Source organism: Acanthochromis polyacanthus, chromosome 20 (genome assembly GCF_021347895.1).
Source record: "Acanthochromis polyacanthus isolate Apoly-LR-REF ecotype Palm Island chromosome 20, KAUST_Apoly_ChrSc, whole genome shotgun sequence".
Classification (NCBI taxonomy): Eukaryota; Metazoa; Chordata; class Actinopteri; family Pomacentridae; genus Acanthochromis; species Acanthochromis polyacanthus.
This window is the reverse complement of record NC_067132.1, coordinates 11,639,556-11,657,210: the sequence shown is the minus strand read 5'-3', so window position 1 is coordinate 11,657,210 and position 17,655 is coordinate 11,639,556. Positions and strand designations below refer to the sequence as shown.

General features: G+C 40.4%; 1 protein-coding gene across 1 annotated transcript; it reads left to right on the top strand.

The window, feature by feature from the left end:
• Positions 1 to 1,808: 1,808 nt before the first annotated feature.
• LOC110955334 (ankyrin repeat and SAM domain-containing protein 6) lies at positions 1,809 to 17,120 on the top strand. The gene is made up of 18 exons (XM_022200270.2): positions 1,809 to 2,457; positions 4,148 to 4,366; positions 5,278 to 5,476; positions 6,149 to 6,299; positions 7,344 to 7,388; positions 7,504 to 7,708; positions 7,925 to 8,031; positions 9,196 to 9,347; positions 9,662 to 9,899; positions 10,057 to 10,106; positions 11,038 to 11,232; positions 11,345 to 11,507; positions 11,614 to 11,834; positions 12,041 to 12,227; positions 12,391 to 12,458; positions 12,698 to 12,814; positions 13,117 to 13,213; positions 13,327 to 17,120. Exons 1-18 carry the CDS (start codon positions 2,129 to 2,131, stop codon positions 13,374 to 13,376), a joined length of 2,793 nt encoding a protein of 930 aa, XP_022055962.2. The 5' UTR covers positions 1,809 to 2,128; the 3' UTR covers positions 13,377 to 17,120.
• Positions 17,121 to 17,655: the final 535 nt, after the last annotated feature.

Sequence of the window (17,655 nt, the reverse complement as noted above, 5' to 3'; positions counted from 1 at the left end):
ATATAAAGAAGATGTAAAACCATGTTCAGTCACCGTTCGCAACTATCTGTCAATGCTGTAAGCTAGAATTAGCAATGTATTATATGTGATGTGATGATAAGTGATTATTAATGGTAGCTGAGTGTATATTTTGAATTTCATTGGTGGAATACAGTTAAATACATTTATCCAAGTGCTGTGCTTAAGTACAAATTTGAGATACATTACTTTACTTGAGTATTTCCATTGTATCCAACTTCTTATTTCCATCCATCTACATCTCAGATTAAAATATCTTCTTTTTTTTGTGCTCTACTATATTTGCCTGACAGCCTGAGTTACAACTCAGTCTATCCTTTGCAATTTTCATACCTTCCCTGTCCAGTACAAACCACACATCTCCAAATTTTGTGGTTTTGAATATTTGTGGTCAGCTGAAGTGTCCCGTTAGGGGGTTGAGAAATTTCTCCTACTCCCAAAGTCAGATGAACTATTTAATTACACTCTATGATCAGCTGGAAAATGCACAGATGTCACAAAGCTGAGAGCAGGGCTAAAGTTCATGATTGACCTCTGACTTTACAGACAAATTCACTCCTGAAAAAGCAGCAACACTACAAGCATATGGTGCTTTTATGGAATATAATGCATCACTACAGAATTAACTATCAAACTGTATGTAAAGTAGTTCAAATTAGCTCAGCTTCAAACGTTTAAAACAGTAAAATGCAACATTCACATTGATGCAACAGTAACATTAGTACAAAATTCTAAATTATATAAATTATATATAAAGTATAAATTATATTTTATATATAATTTATATAAATTATATAATTACAGTAAAATACTAACCTGGACCATTTTACTGCACAATGAGTATTTTTACATTTGATACTAAGATTTTAAATACACGCATTTTTTGAGTGTAGTACTTTCACAGTGTTGTACTAACATTTTTATATTTTTATATAATTAACAATGGTAGTGATTTTGTCTTGATTCTTAAATTGTAAGATTTTTTTTTCTGACACCATGTGCATCAGATAAAAGGAGAATCACGCATATTTTACATAAAATATTAAACCAATAGCACTGTTTTTGCACTTAACACTGCACTGCCAAAAACTGATTGTTGCTGTTTATTAAAGTTGCAGTACCTAATTTATGTGCGTCTGAAGCTGCTTTTATCTTGGCAAAACAGTAATTTAGAAATCTCTTTTGCAATTATTCTCATGTGTAAACAATATTTTCTTTATTTCTAATAAATCAAGCTATTTTAACCAGGCCAAACAACTAAAAAGGATCCATCCAGCTGTTGTAATACAGTTTTCTACTTGACAAAAAGTGTTTTCCGCAACTACATTGTGACTGAAATGTTGTAAACACTCCCAAATGGCTTCATCTCATTAATGACTTAGACTTAAGTAGATTTCATTAATCCCCAGAGGGAAATTGCTACAGTACCTGAATATTTAACAAGAGGGTAAACAATAAGGCACCACAAAATATTAGGGTCAGGTATAAAGTGAAGGTAGCATAAAATGAGATAAAATAAAAATTAGATAAGAATATAGAAAACATAAAATAGAAAGAAAAATATACAAGAGTGAGAAATGTGCAAATGTTGGATGCAGTTTAAAAATTATAGCTCATAGGATTATTGCAACAAAAATGTATACACTAAATCTGCCTGTGAATAATATAAATCTATATCTAGTTACCAAATATAAACAGGAAAAATGTGGGCACACCAAATGAAGGCTTGAAGAAACGTCAGTGTGTTGGTATACGTTTGGGCTTTTATTTTGAAGAGTAAAAGCGGAAGTCGTGTGCTACATTGTGGTCCATTAACGTCACCGTCAGCTTCCCAAACAAGTAACGGAACCGGGCAGTGCCGGGTGGACGCCAGAAAGTTGTTTTGTCCTAAAGAAAGGAGTAAATGTTGAGACTGGAGCTGAGTTCGTGGCTTTAGTGTTTGAGAAGAAGAAGATTACTTCCTGTCCCGTAGACTAAACTTTATTTTACGGTGCGTCATGACTCCCAAACGGAGGCCGCCGCCGACTGACAGAGGAAAAGTTCTGCTCCGTTACCGTCCCTGAAACCAAGTGGAACTGAATGGAGGCGCAGTAATACGGTAAATGAAGACATGAATTTCGGCGTCCCCGCGAACTCCTTGCTTCTCCTCCGTGCCTGCGATGAGGGGGATTACGAGACGGCCCGGGGCATCCTGGAGCCCGGAGCCTCCAGGGAGTCCGGGCGGCAGAGCAGGCTGCGGTCCGAGGCGGGCTCGGAGTGCCCCGCCGCGGACATATTGTCTCTAGTGCCGGTGGACTGCACGGACGAGGAGGGCAACACCGGCCTGCAGTTCGCCTCGGCCAGCGGACACGAGAACCTGGTCCGATTCCTGCTGCGGAAGGGGGCTTCGGTGGACAGCCGGAACAACTACGGCTGGACCCCGCTGATGCAGGCTGCGAGGTGGGGCTGGAGCTCAGCGCTGAGTCCTGGTGTCTGGAGAGTCAAGTTAAAAATGTGGCTAAAATATGTGTCATTTACTGTCTAAAATGATGACGAACTTTACAACAGAGTGCAGGAGTTCAGTTTTCTAACTTGTTTTTTCTTTTTAATGTTTTATTTGTGGTAAATGATGTGTGTAAATCTTATCTAAACATTTACCAGATTTTTAGATGGAGTTTGGTGGAGCCACATGTATGTGTTGACATTGTGTCAGTGCTGGGATGTAATTAATTATATTTACTAAAATACTGTACTTAAGTGCAAGTTTAAGATATTTATGCTTTATTTGAACATTTCCATCTTTAATGCAACTCAAAACTTCCCATTAACTTCATTTCAAAAGAGGAATATTATATTTTCCATTCCGATTTTTTCATTTATCTGACAGCTTTAGCTGCTTTTAAGTTGAATATTTTACACAGCTGTTAATGTAACAGTCTTTTAAACTACAGCACATTACTACAGGTTACGATAGATAGATAGATGCTTTATTCATTGAGAGAAATTTAAGTATTTAGCAGTTTTCATACAACAAAAAGACAAAACAAGCAGGTTCATAACCACATTTCCATTAACATTGAAGGTTAGTATACTTAAAAAAAAACTTGCTCTACAGTATTATAAACAAAAGTCTTCTCATTTAAAATCTGTACAAATACTAAATGTATTAACAGTCAACATGCAGTATTTAGACATTTCATGACGCAGTGATTTAAAGTGATTTTTACAGGTAGACAAAAGAGTTCCTAAGCCTGTTTGTAAACCAGTGATTTCCAACTTTTTTGGCTTCTTAGAAACATCAGCGTGTGGTCGAGTCACATTTCAGACATCTGAGTTGTTAACAGCTCCACCAAATCGTGATTTTTCCTTCTAAATTTCACACATGGTTTTATTTGAGCGGATGTCCCAATGATTTAACATCTCACCAAAAATCAAGGATTAGAGGAAAAACTGAAAACAGATTTCAGAACTTCTTCGTCTTCTTTCCTCTTGCGTGAATCATGTTTGGAACCCCTGGATATAAAGAACTTTAAAGTAACTCCACCTGCAGCAGCTGCAACAGTAAAACGCTGCTGACACACTGATGCTTCACTGTTAGTAATAAGCAGTACTTCTACTTTAATGCTTTACAGTTTGCTGCTATGCTTATGTGGTTTTATTTTAGTAGGATCTTAATGTTTCTTCTGTCACTGCTCTCTGCTAATTTTCAACAATGAGATTACTTTTCTTAATGTCATGGTGTCAACAAAGATTCTATTATCAGTCACTGAGCTAAAATATTGGAGCTGTCTTTGACCTTTATGTTGCCATGACTCTGGAGTTCAACCTCCAAGTAAGAAAATATGAAATTAGATCAGACTCTACTGATCTCCAGAGGAAACAATCAGGGGTTTGTGTGTCACACGACTGTGCTGGCTCATATGTTCTTTATTCTAATTTCAACCCTACTTCAAATTTTCACAATAGCCCTTACTATACAATGGGAGTCCACAGTCAGAGCATTCAGTTCAGAACTTGACGTGGCTGTTGTCATTCCTTCTAAACCCTCCGACACTGATTCAGTGCTTCGGTACTAAGTTGGATGAGCCCTTCTCAGCATCTTTATGTTCTACATCGTGTTTCACTCTCTCTGTTTTAACTCTCCACCCAGGTTTGGTCACCTGACTGTTGCCCATATTCTCCTGGAGAACGGGGCAGAGATTAACGGACGGAACCGGCTGGGTGCGAGCGTCCTCACTATGGCAGCTCGTGGAGGACACACTCATGTAGTGAAGCTACTTCTGGAGAGTAACGCCTTCGTCGATGACTATGATCATCTGGCTGTTGCTGCAGACGCCGTCTCCAACGGCAACAACAACAACAGCTGCAGGTTTACTCTTTATTTTTTTTTTCCCCAGAAAGATTAAACCTTTGAATCATACACTACCGTTCAAAAGTTTGGGGTCACTTAGAAATGTCCTTATTTTGGAAAGAAAAGCATTTTTTTCGATGAAGATAATATTAATCGGGAATATAGTCTAGATATTGTTAATGTGGTAAATGACTATTCTAGCTGGAAATTTTTAATGGAATATCTCCATAGGGGTACAGAGGAACATTTCCAGCAACCATCACTCCTGTGTTCTAATGCTACATTGTGTTAGTAATGGTGTTGAAAGGCTCATTGATGATTAGAAAACCCTTGTGCAGTTATATTAGCACTTGAATTAAAGTGTGAGTTTTCATGGAAAACATGACATTGCCTGTGTGACCTCAAACTTTTGAACAGTTTTCTACATTTAATCTGTCACTGTTCTTAATTCATGTGTGAGGAACTGATGATTTTTCTCAAAATTCAAATTCAATTTTATTTATATAGTGTCAATTACAGTCAAATCGTCTCAAGACGCTTTACAGAACCCACATGCCTGACCCCCAGAGCAAGCCCAAAGGCGACAGTGGCAAGGAAAAACACCCTTTTAACAGGGAAAAAACCTCGAGTAGAACCCGGCTCTATATAGGGGGGACCCATCTGCCTGCTGGCCGGGCGGGTTGAGAGGGACAGAGGAGGGCAAGGGGGAGGGATGAGAGAAGAGGGAGGGGTGGGAAAGCAAGGAAAACACAACACACATTTGGATACATGTATGACAGGATATGTGACACAAACAAAGTATAAGCTAACATTGAAAACTGACTCATAGTTTAGTCTTATGATGTACGGCTCTGACATTAAACATACTACATATATAGCTAGCAGTAAAATTCAATTCAAATTTCTGTGCTTTTTTTCCCCCTTCACAGTGCAGCTGGATTTGGACCGGGGGAAGGCTGTCCAGGAGGAGGAGGCAGAGAGTTCATGGACATCACAGCCCTGATGGTGGCGTCACAGCACGGGCACGAGGCCACCGTACGCCTGCTGCTAGAGTGGGGCTCAGATGTGAACTTTTCACAGAAGACCACCGGCTGGGGACCACTGATGATAGCCACCCTCAGTGGGAAGGTGGGGCCAGTGGATGGATGTATAGATGGATTTTTAGCATTATTTGGGTGTCGCATTGTAAAGCATGCACCACGTCAAGCATACTCGCATATTAATATCTCTCAATTTGTTTAAAACACAATATGCAACTAAGTGTATATACAGACACCTTAAAGGAAAAACCTGAATAAATGAGTGGATAAACATGTCGAATGCTGATGCCTCCACACAGGTCTACATTTGTGCGGTTAACATCCAACCATACTCTGTGGTATATATTGAGCAAGCCCAGTTGATGCTGATTTTGTATAAATACAGAGAGAAGAAAAGATCTAAATTACTTTGAAAGAGGGTTCATTGTTTGGGCACAGACGGCAGGAGCTCCGGTCACAACGACCGCTCCACTGGCTCATGGTTTAATAGAAACAGCGACTAAAGTGGCATCTGCATTTAGACCTATAAGAAAAACATCAGTGAATATGGTTAAAAACTGGTCAACATGTTTGATAACTGTGACTCTCTTACATCTGCTCTGACTGGCCTCTTTAGGATGATGGCACTCCTATCCACAGAGGTCACTGAATGGTGTGATAGAAATGACGATGCTACTGTTTGCTTTTGGCGATTCTGCTTCTTTAAACTATTCAGAGCAGCTGATAAAAAGTCGTGTGTGTGTGTGTGTGTGATGTAAAGGTGGCCGTGGCTCAGCAGCTGGTGGAGCGCGGAGCTGACCCAGACCGAATCAACGTTCTGTCCAAAACGGCCTTTGAACTGTCCATGCAGCTAAAACAGAGAGACATCAAGGCCTATCTGGACTGCATCACCACCGTCAGACCCCAGACAGGTAGACTCTCCGTTTGATTGTAATTTAAACTTGCTTTATTGCCATGCATGTTGCACAGGGCTTACAACATAGATCGGAAACTTCAGGTGGTAAAATAATTTTCAAATATTCTGCACAGCTGCATGAGTATACTATTGATGAGAAATTGGTGTAAACACACCAGTGGACATATTAAAAATCAAAAAGAGGGGGCAGTTTCATGTGCTCTCTTGGTTTTCTGTCAGGCTCTGGTATGTTTTGCTTCTTCTATGGAAATATCAGTTGTTGACCCCAAACTTAATATTTAGTCTTGTTTTGGTTTCAGAGAGTTTGTGGAAGTTTTTTCAGGATTTTTTAAGTCTTATCTTTGCTGAAGCATTTTTATGTTTTAACAGAATCACTGACGGCTTACCACCCCGTCTCTGTGTGTATTTGTGTGTGTTTTCACAGCAAGAATCCAGATGTAGTGTGTTTGAATTAACACTGCAATGAGACCGAAACTGGCAGTGGATGCCTCTCAGCCTCTCTGAAGTTTAATAGCTCTTCTCGCCAGTAGTTCTGTGGTCTTTAAAGAGCCGTGATTATGACAGTAATAACAACAAAATCTGTGACATGTGGCTATGTTGTTTAAAGCTTAGGCTATCCATCTGTTAGATTTAGATGTATAGGTTCTTGTGTGAACGATTCATAGGATAAAATGTAGTGAAAACTGGATTTGACAGGAAGATGAACAAAAAGACCAGTTTTAATGCGCCAGTGTTAATCCAACTGTCTGAGTCTCTTAAGGTGTACACAGTGTTTAGTTAAAGCAGCGCAGGGTTTTTATGTGTCTTCTACATCTCTTCATTTCTCACTTTCTTCTGTCTTTTTTCCTCTGTGTTCCAGGCCATTTATTTTTTTACATTTGTGAGTGGTGAACTCTGCAGCAGTTAGTATTTATTTACACAGCCCCCCCTCACTCTGGCTGAGTGTGCTGAGCTATGTGGAGTCCGGCCAAGTAGGGCTGTTGTTTCTGAGTATATCAGAACTCGCTCTCTGTTCTCAGTCTCGCTCATTTCTTCACAGACGATGAGAGGAGAAGGCCAGATGTGTTCAGTGCGCTCAAGCTGGGTGAGTTCATTGAAATAGAAGAAGGAAAACTGCATGGAAACTGTGGTTCGAGTGTGAGGTTAGCAGGTTTTTTTGCATATTCTTGTGTCCGTATGTGTGTTTCGTGCTGCTTCAGGAAATTCACAGCTAGTCAAAGAGATCCTGGAGGAGGATCCTGCTCAGGTGAATTCGTCCAATCAGGAGGGAGCGTCACCTCTCATGATGGCAGCGGTGAGCGGTCAGCTGGAGGTGGTGCAGCTGATGGTGGAGAAGAATGCCGACATAGACAAACAGGATGGAGTCCATGGGTGGACCGCTTTAATGCAGGCCACCTACCACGGGTAGGCAGGAACTGAAGGAAAATGGACAGTTAATTGATTACTATCTTTAAATTAATATATTGATGATGTTGATTTAATAGTTTCACATTTTTGGGTACTCATGATTGATTATGAAGACATTTGAGATGGGAAACGTTGAATATAAAGCATGTATGCTGACATTTTCATCACTTTTCCTTCACTCTCTTTTGTTTTCTGCCTCCCGCCTTCTTCCAGCAATAAAGACATTGTCAAGTACCTGTTGAGTCAAGGGGCTGACGTCAACCTTCGAGCTAAGAATGGATACACAGCCTTTGATTTGGTGATGCTGCTCAACGACCCAGGTAGTCCTCACAGTTACTGCTCCGTTTTACGGCACTTTGAGAGAGTCTGGTTAGACTGAGCAATCGGTTTCTTGAAATACTGGAATAAATAGCAGGTTCTTAAAAAAATAGCGTCAGGTCTTTGTGGAAGTAGTGATACCTGCTTGAAAATAAGAGCGCAGACAGCTGATATTGGATTCTGAAGTGCCTATGGACATGAGCAGTTTGTGAGGCTTAAGATGAGGATGCATGACAGCAGTAATGATTCTGAATCTTAATCCATCCTGATTCAGAAGCATATTTTACAAAATGCATAATATAATATCGACTGAATTACTAAAACATGTAGAGCTGCAGTTGCAAACAACAAGCTGGATATTCATTTGCAACAAATTTGTTAATCACTTAATGATACATTTATTGTATTACTTTATTATTTTATTTTATTATAAATGCCAAATTTACTGATACGACCTTCTTAATTCTAAAAATGTGAAGAATTCATGTGCAAAAATGGATAAAAGCTATTCTTAAAATGAATTAACCAACATTGGTTTGATACTTCCTTGATTGCACAATAATACAAACATGTAAAAAAGTAAAACAAAAATTGTAGATATCTTATTAAAGCAACCCAGCACTGGTTTGATTGATATTCCCTGTAGTGTGTAAATGCAAAATGTGATTCAGGAAAGTAAACAAAAACCTTGAAAACAAACCTCTCATTTGCTTTTACCAAAGCTTCCCTTACAGTCTGGTGTTTTACAAGCAGTGAGTGATGCTCTTTATTGTTTGGACTATTATTTCGATAATACCAGTGGTGTCAGCTTGTGTTGACATTTGTCAGTGTTTTCTGACAGTCAAATAATCCATTAATGGACAAAATAATCAATGGGTTATGCAGTAAAAGAATAGTCACTGTAATCCTGATAAATTGACACACCTCAGTTAGTTTGACTTAACATTCAGCAATCATAAGTCATTGCATATGTGGCTTTTATTGTAAAATGATGTTTTCTTTTTTAAAGTGAGTAATGTCCTGTGACAGATGTCTGTTCACATAACCAGCTACAAATATATTGTAAGGAAGGTCTGTATTGTTGAAATCTGATTCCATGATGTTTGTTAATCTTTTTACTCAGTGAATCTTGCTGTATTTTCCTCATGTCTAATGTGTTTTGTCAGACACGGAGCTGGTCCGTCTGTTAGCATCAGTGTGTATGCAAGTAGACAAAGACAAGTCCAAACAGCGTGGCAGAGCTTCAGTTACTCGCTCCAAAAGCCGACAGTCTCTCAGCAATGTCCCTGTGCCGCCTGACGACAAGGGAGGCCTTAAGGTAAAGATCAATAAAGTCACTGTTTCAGTTCTGATAAACTCTGCATTACTTCATGCTGCTGGTACAGATAAAAATCCTAACTGACTCATAAACAGTCCCCACACCACCTGTTTATTCATTTATAAAGCACACATGCAGACCCACACCTGAGCACTGCCGCTCAATGCCTTCATTTATTCAGTTATTTAACTGAAGTTTGAGGGATTTTTTTGCAATCTCATTTCATCCCTGGTGTAATAATACCAGCTGGATGATACGTTTTGTATGGAAAAAATCTTCACATTATGACGTTACTCCTTTGAATCCTCTTCCAGTCCTGGTGGAGTCGGATGTCAAACCGCTTTCGGCGGCTGAAGTTGACGCACACACTGAGGCACGGGCTTTCATCCAATCGCCTCGCTCCATTCCCTGATGACGCAGAAACTTCGCTGGATGCCACAATGAAGGCGGATAGGAAACCTGCTGCTGCGTCTAATGGTGCCGTGGCACCAAGTCCTGCCCTGGGAGGGAATGACATGAGCACGGCCTGGGCGGTCAAGACCAAAGATACTGGTGAGTCACATTAAGAACGTTTTGAGTTTCTTTGTCAGTTTTCTTTATCCGATAACATCAGATGTAGCTGTTATATCTAAGCTCTTTCAAACCCCATTTGAGCATAAATTTTCCCTTCAGTGCAATGTATAAACGTTATCTTTTCTCCTTTCAACAGGTCATTGCAGAACATCCTCAGAAAAGGAGGATTTTCTAATAACCACAATGGTAGGAGAGTTTGGTTATGTTTCATTTGGCCTTAAATTTTACCATTAGCTTTGAAAAGTATAGATTTAGGGTTTGTACTCTGTAACTATTTTTACTAAATGCAATTTGTGATCAGTCACATCTCACCTCATTTACTGAACATTTCAAAGCACGGCTATTGGAAAATCAGATCTGTGATCATAACACTTTGTAAATTTGTTTGCTCATTAATGGGGCTTGTTCTTGAGGACTCTGTAATTTCTATTAAATGTGTCGATGTGGGCTTTGTGCAATACAATCATGTGTCATAGTGTTACAAGATCCTGAGCAATAGTGGTTAAAAGGAGATGTATAGGGTAATTATGTGTGATGTAGACACGGTTATGCGTGATAGCGATTAAGAGAAATGTGCAATGTTATCATGTTCAGTAGTGACAGTGGGAAATGTGCAATACATTTATGTTAAATAGTGTCAGAGGGATGTATGTAGTGGAATCTTGTGTTATGGTGACAGAGGGGTAAGTGTAGTGTAGCAAAGTGCAGTAACGATAGAGTGATATGTGCATAGCAACAAAGGGATATTTGCTTTATAATCATGTGTAAATGTTCATTCATTACTGCTTGGTAGCTTGCCTTGCTCCCCCAGTTTGTCTGTTTTGTGCACTGTGTTATCACTTGTTTCTTGTTTTTCTTTTTTGCATGTCTTTGTTCAGGTATGGTAATATGTTATTTGCAATTTATTTATTTTTTGGCCTGCTAATGGGACTCGAGGTGGAAATTAGCCATATGGCTGTAATCTCTTGTATTTACATGTAAATGTTCATTAATACGAACTGTCCCATTTTGAAAATAAATAAAATAAACCTAAATATTTTAGTGAATACAGTGTAAATACATAAGGATCCTTGTTATTATTGTTTTAGTGTTGTTCTGTGTTCTCTTTGTCCTTTAGCTGAGAAGTGGTGCCCCTCTGACCCGTCTGCCAAATGACAAACTAAAAGCAGTGATTCCTCCTTTCTTGCCTCCGTCTAACTTTGAGTCGTGGAACTCGGACCGTTCACGTCTCCTCAGAGAGGGGAAGAGCGAAGTGCCCCGCCTGCCCATGCCCCCACAGAGGAAGCTCAACAGCAGTGGAAACTCAGATATCGTGAGTGTTTGTGGGTGTGTGAGAGAGAGAGAGCGTAGGTGAAACCTGTCTGTCAGAAAGTCTTCCGTCATTCATGTATCTTTTGCTTTCTGCTCTTTCCTTTCTTTTGCAGACATCCATCAGTCGTGTGGTTAGCAGATCCATTAAGTTTCCCAGCATCCCTAAGGGCCCCTCCTCGTCCTCTCCCTCCAACTCTGGTCACTACCACTCTCCCCACTCCTCCGGAGGCTCTAATGGAGTAGCCGGACTCAACAGGGACTCTCACAACCGCTCAGGTTCACAAAAACACACCAGACCAACCCTGGGAAAGCAACACATAAGACGTATGCATTGCACAGTAGCTCCATAACTCTGCATTCTCTTGTCTCTTTCTGACACCAGGGGGCAGTGCAGACAGCGTTCTCTCCCAAATAGCTGCCCAACGTAAAAGAGCAGCTGGCCTGATAGAAGTGAAAGCTCAAGCCCCAGAGAAACAGCACAGCCAGACACAGAGCCAACCCCCACTGCCAAGTTCAGCACATGTCCTGCAGCCGCCTGATATCAGCCTCCCTGACATTCACTCCCACCCCAGCCTGGTCGCCTCTGACATCCACTCCAGAAGGGTCTGTATTTAGTTTCCTCTGTGGCATCACTTTCAGAGCAGTTACTTTGATTTCACAGCTTTTCTATGGCAGTACCTCTTTCTGTTTTCTTCAACATCCTGTCTGTCATGGCTTTAACTGTATAAAGCAGCCAAACTTAAAGAACTTCCTATTATTGTGGTAGTAAACCAGAGAAAATGTCCATCCTCATTTGTATTCTTCTACAGAAGTTGAAAAATAGACCTCAGTCTGGGAATTCCTCCACCTCCAAGAGCACATCGCCAACGCTAACCCCCTCTCCTTCCCCAACGCCCAAGATTCCTCCTGGACCGGGAGACTCTCTGTCCTCAGCTTCTTCTCATCCACGATCCAAGAGCAGCGGTGGCTCCAGCAGTGGAACCATCACTGATGAAGGTGATACGACACCGTATTTAGCAAAAACTCCAATCAATTCAGGCCTTCTTCATGTATGCTGTGAAATAAAATGTCCCATTTGAATTTACTCACAAATATGAGTGTTTGACCAAGTTTGATGACTTTCTCTTCAATCATACTGTGTATTGTTTTTCTTTTTCAGATGAGCTGTCTAGTATTTTGAAGAAACTGTCACTTGAGAAATACCAGCCGATATTTGAAGAACAAGAGGTATTGTAGCTTTTACTTCAAAAGGGAAAGAGAGCATTTTCCTTCACCTCTGAAGTTGGATATTTCATGTTTTGAGCCATGACTTTTCCATAAGGGGGAAACTGTCTTCGCATAAAACTTTCACTAAAGTGCAGAGCATGAAAGGACTGCTTGGATCGGACAGTTCTGTGAATTAAACAGAAGCTAGTTTATGTTTAATCGATTGAATGTTTTAATCTTTCTGTCTTATCTTCTTCTAGGTAGACATGGAAGCGTTCCTGACCCTCACAGATGGAGACTTGATGGAGCTGGGCATCAAAACAGACGGACCCAGACAGCAGATCTTAGCCGCCATATCAGAGCTCAATGCTGGAAAGGTGCATTTGGTTCAACGTAGTGTATATTTTTTATGAATTTGATGTGTCTTTCAGTGCTTTGTCTGTTTAATTTATAGTCTTTCCACTTTAGTTTTTCCACAGTATTACCCAACATTATGTCATATAAACTGCCTGAGCCTGCAGGCATTAGTAAAAATGCTTTGAACATGGCTGGAAAGAAAAAAAAAATGGATTCATACCAGAATGACGCAATGTAATTAATGACAGTATGACTGGAGCATTTTCCACATGTTGCCTAAAAATGTTCCTGATCTGTAATGATTGTTGTCGGCTGTCATCAGGGCCGAGAGAGGCAGATCCTCCAGGAGACCATCCATAACTTCCAGTCTTCCTTTGGCAGCAGCGCCAGCAACCCGAGGCAGCCAGGACAACCACGCTGTAAGAGTCAGTTGAAATAAAACTGTGCAAGGAAACCTGACAGTGAAAATGTAGGAAGTTCACACAAAGGCAACATCTTACTCTTTGTTTTTCTTCCCACCTTTTGTCATCAGCTCCAACAAGTTGGATGAGACACCAGGTTCGCTCCTCCAGCAAGAGGTAACCCATCAGCCCTGATGCCCACAAGGAAGTACACCAAGAGTAAATTGCTGGTGATCCCCTGCCAAGGTACGAATAATAAGGAGTCTTCTGGACGCCAGTGTCCCAGATCACTAGCGGTCTTTGAGCAAGAGGACGCTGTAGTGAAATGACTAAACAGGCCCTGATAAACTGCCTTTATGGGACTTGCCTGGACCGAGCTGCCTTTAAGTATTCCTCTTATGGATTCCACAGGAGGAGAGATGTGACAGAGCCGACTGAGATCAGTGCCCTGCTGCTTTCAACAAAGCACATGATGTGTGGCAAATGATTTACTTTTTTGCCATTAATAATGCAGTTGCCAAATCTACTGCTAGTGCTGCCGAGATGTTAGAGAGCTGGGAGCGCTGAAAGACGAGAGCATCTCAGCCACAACATTAAGACCACTTGCTTTACTTACTGCCACCAAAATGACTGACCCGTTGGGAAACGGGGTGAAATCTCCCGTGGAATCACCTGGATGTTGGATCCTTTGGGACTTATGGGTTGGGCCAATCGGATTGTAATCTAGTAGGTTTAGAGGATGGGCAAACGCCTTGGGCTCTTTGTTGTGTTTCTCAAGCTTTTCCTGAGCAGTTTTTGCAGTGTGGTGGGGCATGTTGTTCTATCCACTGTCATCAGTGTGCTGCTGCCAAGGAAGGGTGCCGAACAGTTCATTGTAACAAGTTGATCAGTGTCATTCACTTCATCTGTCAGTGGTTTTAATGTTGGTGCTGATCAGTGCACACAGCAGAGGGAGTGAGTTTGAGCCATGAGGGATTTTTATTTTATCTCACTACATGTGAGAGATGCAGCAAATGAATTGTAAAAGAGGAAAGTTAAGTTCAAGAGAGAAGAATAGAGATTGTAAGTATATAACAGTAAAAGAGAAATTAGTAGGAGACTGTGACATGTTAAGGAAGATGCAATGACTGAGAAGGTGCACTGATGAGGAGAGCAAATGAAGAAAGGGAATAGGACATTAGCCAGACTTTTTTTAGTCATCCAGTCTCTTGGACTGCTTTTACTAGTGTGTTTATGTCTTGAATTCACAAACCACTATGTACACAGATGATTTTAGCAAAGCCTGTGCTGCCATGAATAAATAAACATTACGGTGATGTAATAACAAAATGCTTTTTAATATCTTCTTGGACTTGGGATGAGAAGACGTTGGCAGAAACGTTTTGGGAGCCTTTTATGAGGAATATAAATTTAGTTAAAAAGAGGTGCATTGAGCAATACTTTCCACTGAGCCTGTTCCATGTTTTTTCCTCTGGCTCCACCATTTAACAGTTGGTCTGCATGGAGACAGATGGAGTGCTATATCATTCCTAAATATCAGGTCCTTACTTTAATCCACGTCTTAAATCCAGTCCAATGATGGGCTGTGGTGGTGTTCAGGATTGGTCAGTTAAACATGAGATGACGCTGATGTCACTTCCTGTTGAGTCACTGAGTCTGGGAAACATGAGCATCATGATGAACTGAATCACTATATAAACAAAATAAAACGTCTGTCCAAAATTAAAAGCTGCAAAGTGAAATAACTATTCAGAGGTGATTGGGTTTAATAGTTGGAAACCAGCTCTCAGGTCCAGCTTTGCTTGTGTAAAAACTCTACAAGAAAACAAATTAAAATCCATAATGCAAAACCATCTTCTTTCCACAAGATGGCAGCGACCTCCTGTTGATGCGGTAAATTATCAGCCGTACAGTACTCTAGATCCTGTCTTCAGCTTTTTGACAGAGGGGTTTTGTTCAGCATTTTAAACATAGCTTGAGTGAAATCTAATTTTTTTTACCTGGTTACTGTTTACATATGGTGTTTTCGTTTTTAGGAACCATGTTAATGAGATGAAAAGTCAACACCATGGCTGAACATTTACACCTTTAAAATGTAACGGATCTAAAGAGCCAATCATGCCATTCTGCAGGGAGGAACGTTTCATATCATAATCCTTAAGAATCAGATTCCAAAAGTAACTTTCCAGTGTTTGAGCAGAGTTACAGGTGAGCTGGTGTGTTGAAGCTGCAGCGATCAGTGGAGGGGTAGGTGAAGAAACGGGAGGGAACTTCATAGATCTGCACAATCCAGAGGAAGCAACAGAGCTACATCTAAGTCATTTTAAGGCAGGAAGGGATTATTTTCATGGGGAAAAATGTAAATATGCAGCTATGATTTAAAAAACATGCAAAGCTTCAATCAAAAGCTTTTAGGGCTTTAATCAATGAGTGGAGAGGGATTTAAAAGCTAGAGCGAAGCCTGTTCATTTTGTTTTTGCCACTACAGTCTCACTTCACTCAGCTGCTCATTGCAACTTTTTTTTTATAGTGGCTAATTGACAATATTGAGTCAGTTTGCTGATTTGTTGAGGTTCATTTAAGCTGAGCTAAGACACTAAAAGAGCTGAAAGATTCATTTCAGACATGATTCAAGAAAAGGAAAAAAAAACTTAAATGATGATTTGATGTAGTTTTTCTGCAAAAAGAACAGTAAGACTACAGTTTTCAAATCTGTCATGAGTTTTTTATTTCCTAAAAACTCACATCTGTGTATCAAAGTTACATGTTTAGAAGTTTTGTCTATGTTAATAATCACTTCCTGCCTTGAAGTAGCTTAAATGTAACTGTACACTGTTGCTTCTTCTATAATGTGCAGATCTATGCAGCCTCTCTCTCGACATTCATCCCTCCCCTTTCACAGCAGCTTGAGCACACCAGCTCATCTATGGCTCTTCGAAAACACTGTGAAACTATTTTAGGCTACACAATGGCAAATTGTAATATGTCAAATTCAACCACATACACTACTGTGCCCTTTATTCATGTGCTAGCATAACTGCACAAGGGTTTTCTACTCATCAATGAGCCTTTCAACACCATTAGCTAACACAATGTCGCATTAGAACACAGGAGTGATGGTTGCTGGAAATGTTCCTCTGTACCCCTATGGAGATATTCCATTAAAAATCAGACATTTCCAGCTACAACAGTCATTTACCACATAAACAATGTCTAGACTGGATTTCTGATTAATGTTATCGTCATTGAAAAAAATGCTTTTCTTTCAAAACTAAGAACATTTCAAAATGACCTCAATCTTTTGAACAGTAATGCATGTTCAAAGCAGAAACCAATTCTGAAGAAGAATAATGGTACAGAAAATTTCACTATGCAGCTTCATAGGATCGGTTCTGTGCTCATGATTTGTCCTCCAGCACATAAAAATCACCATATGAACATCCATCCATCCTTTCTCTCTACACTGCTTAATCCTCATTAGGGTCGTGGAGGGGTTGGAGTCTATCCCAGCTGATTTAGGGTGAAGTGGAGGACACTCTGAACAGGTCACCAGTCTATCACAGGGCGACATATACAGACAATCACACTGAGATTGACACCTATGGCAATTTAGAATCATCAATTAACCTCAGCTTGTTTTTGGACTGTGGGAGGAAGCTGGAGTGCCCGGAGAAAACCCACGCATGCACAGGGAGAACATGCAAACTCCATGCAGAAAGATCCCCGATTCAAGCTGGGGATCTTCTAGCTGTGAGGCAACAGTGCTAACCACCGAGGCACTGTGCAGCCCACAGTATGAACAACTTAAGAAAAAACAACTTGTTTTTCATTGAAGGAGTCTTTTAATATACGGCATATTGTGTATTAAAAGATAATCTGCTATTTCACTCTTATTGGAAAAAATAAAGTCGACTTCCGGATTCAAGATGTCTCATTCTCAAGAGTCTAAATGCATGTGCTGTGGAGGTTTCAAGTTTCCAAATCACTGTTTTTCATAAGGAAAATGTGAAATCAACTTCTTAGGATCAGACTTTATGCACAGCGAAGCTCAAAAATACAAGAGAAATGAGAGGAATAGCACATGTTTTTGAGCTGAGGCAGCTGTTTAGGACATACGTTGTGTCAGTGTTTGACTGTGAAACACAATCTGGGCTCAGAAATCCACCGCATTAAGATGCACAGCCATGTATTGGTATTTCGTGTTTTGAAACGGCTGTCACCATGTGAGACGGATGAGCTGAAAAATGTTTCGGTTTAAAACGATGAGCTCTTCAGACCACTTTGCCTGAAGTTCAGCAACACAGACCATCCCCAAACATGACCAAATAGCAACACACTGACGTTGTTGAAATCATTATTGATGACCTGGATATAGACTGGCCCGACAGACAGGCGACAGGGTTCCTGTAGAGTTTAATGAAAAGCATCGCTCAGTGTAGGAACGCTTTCCTCTCCAGGAC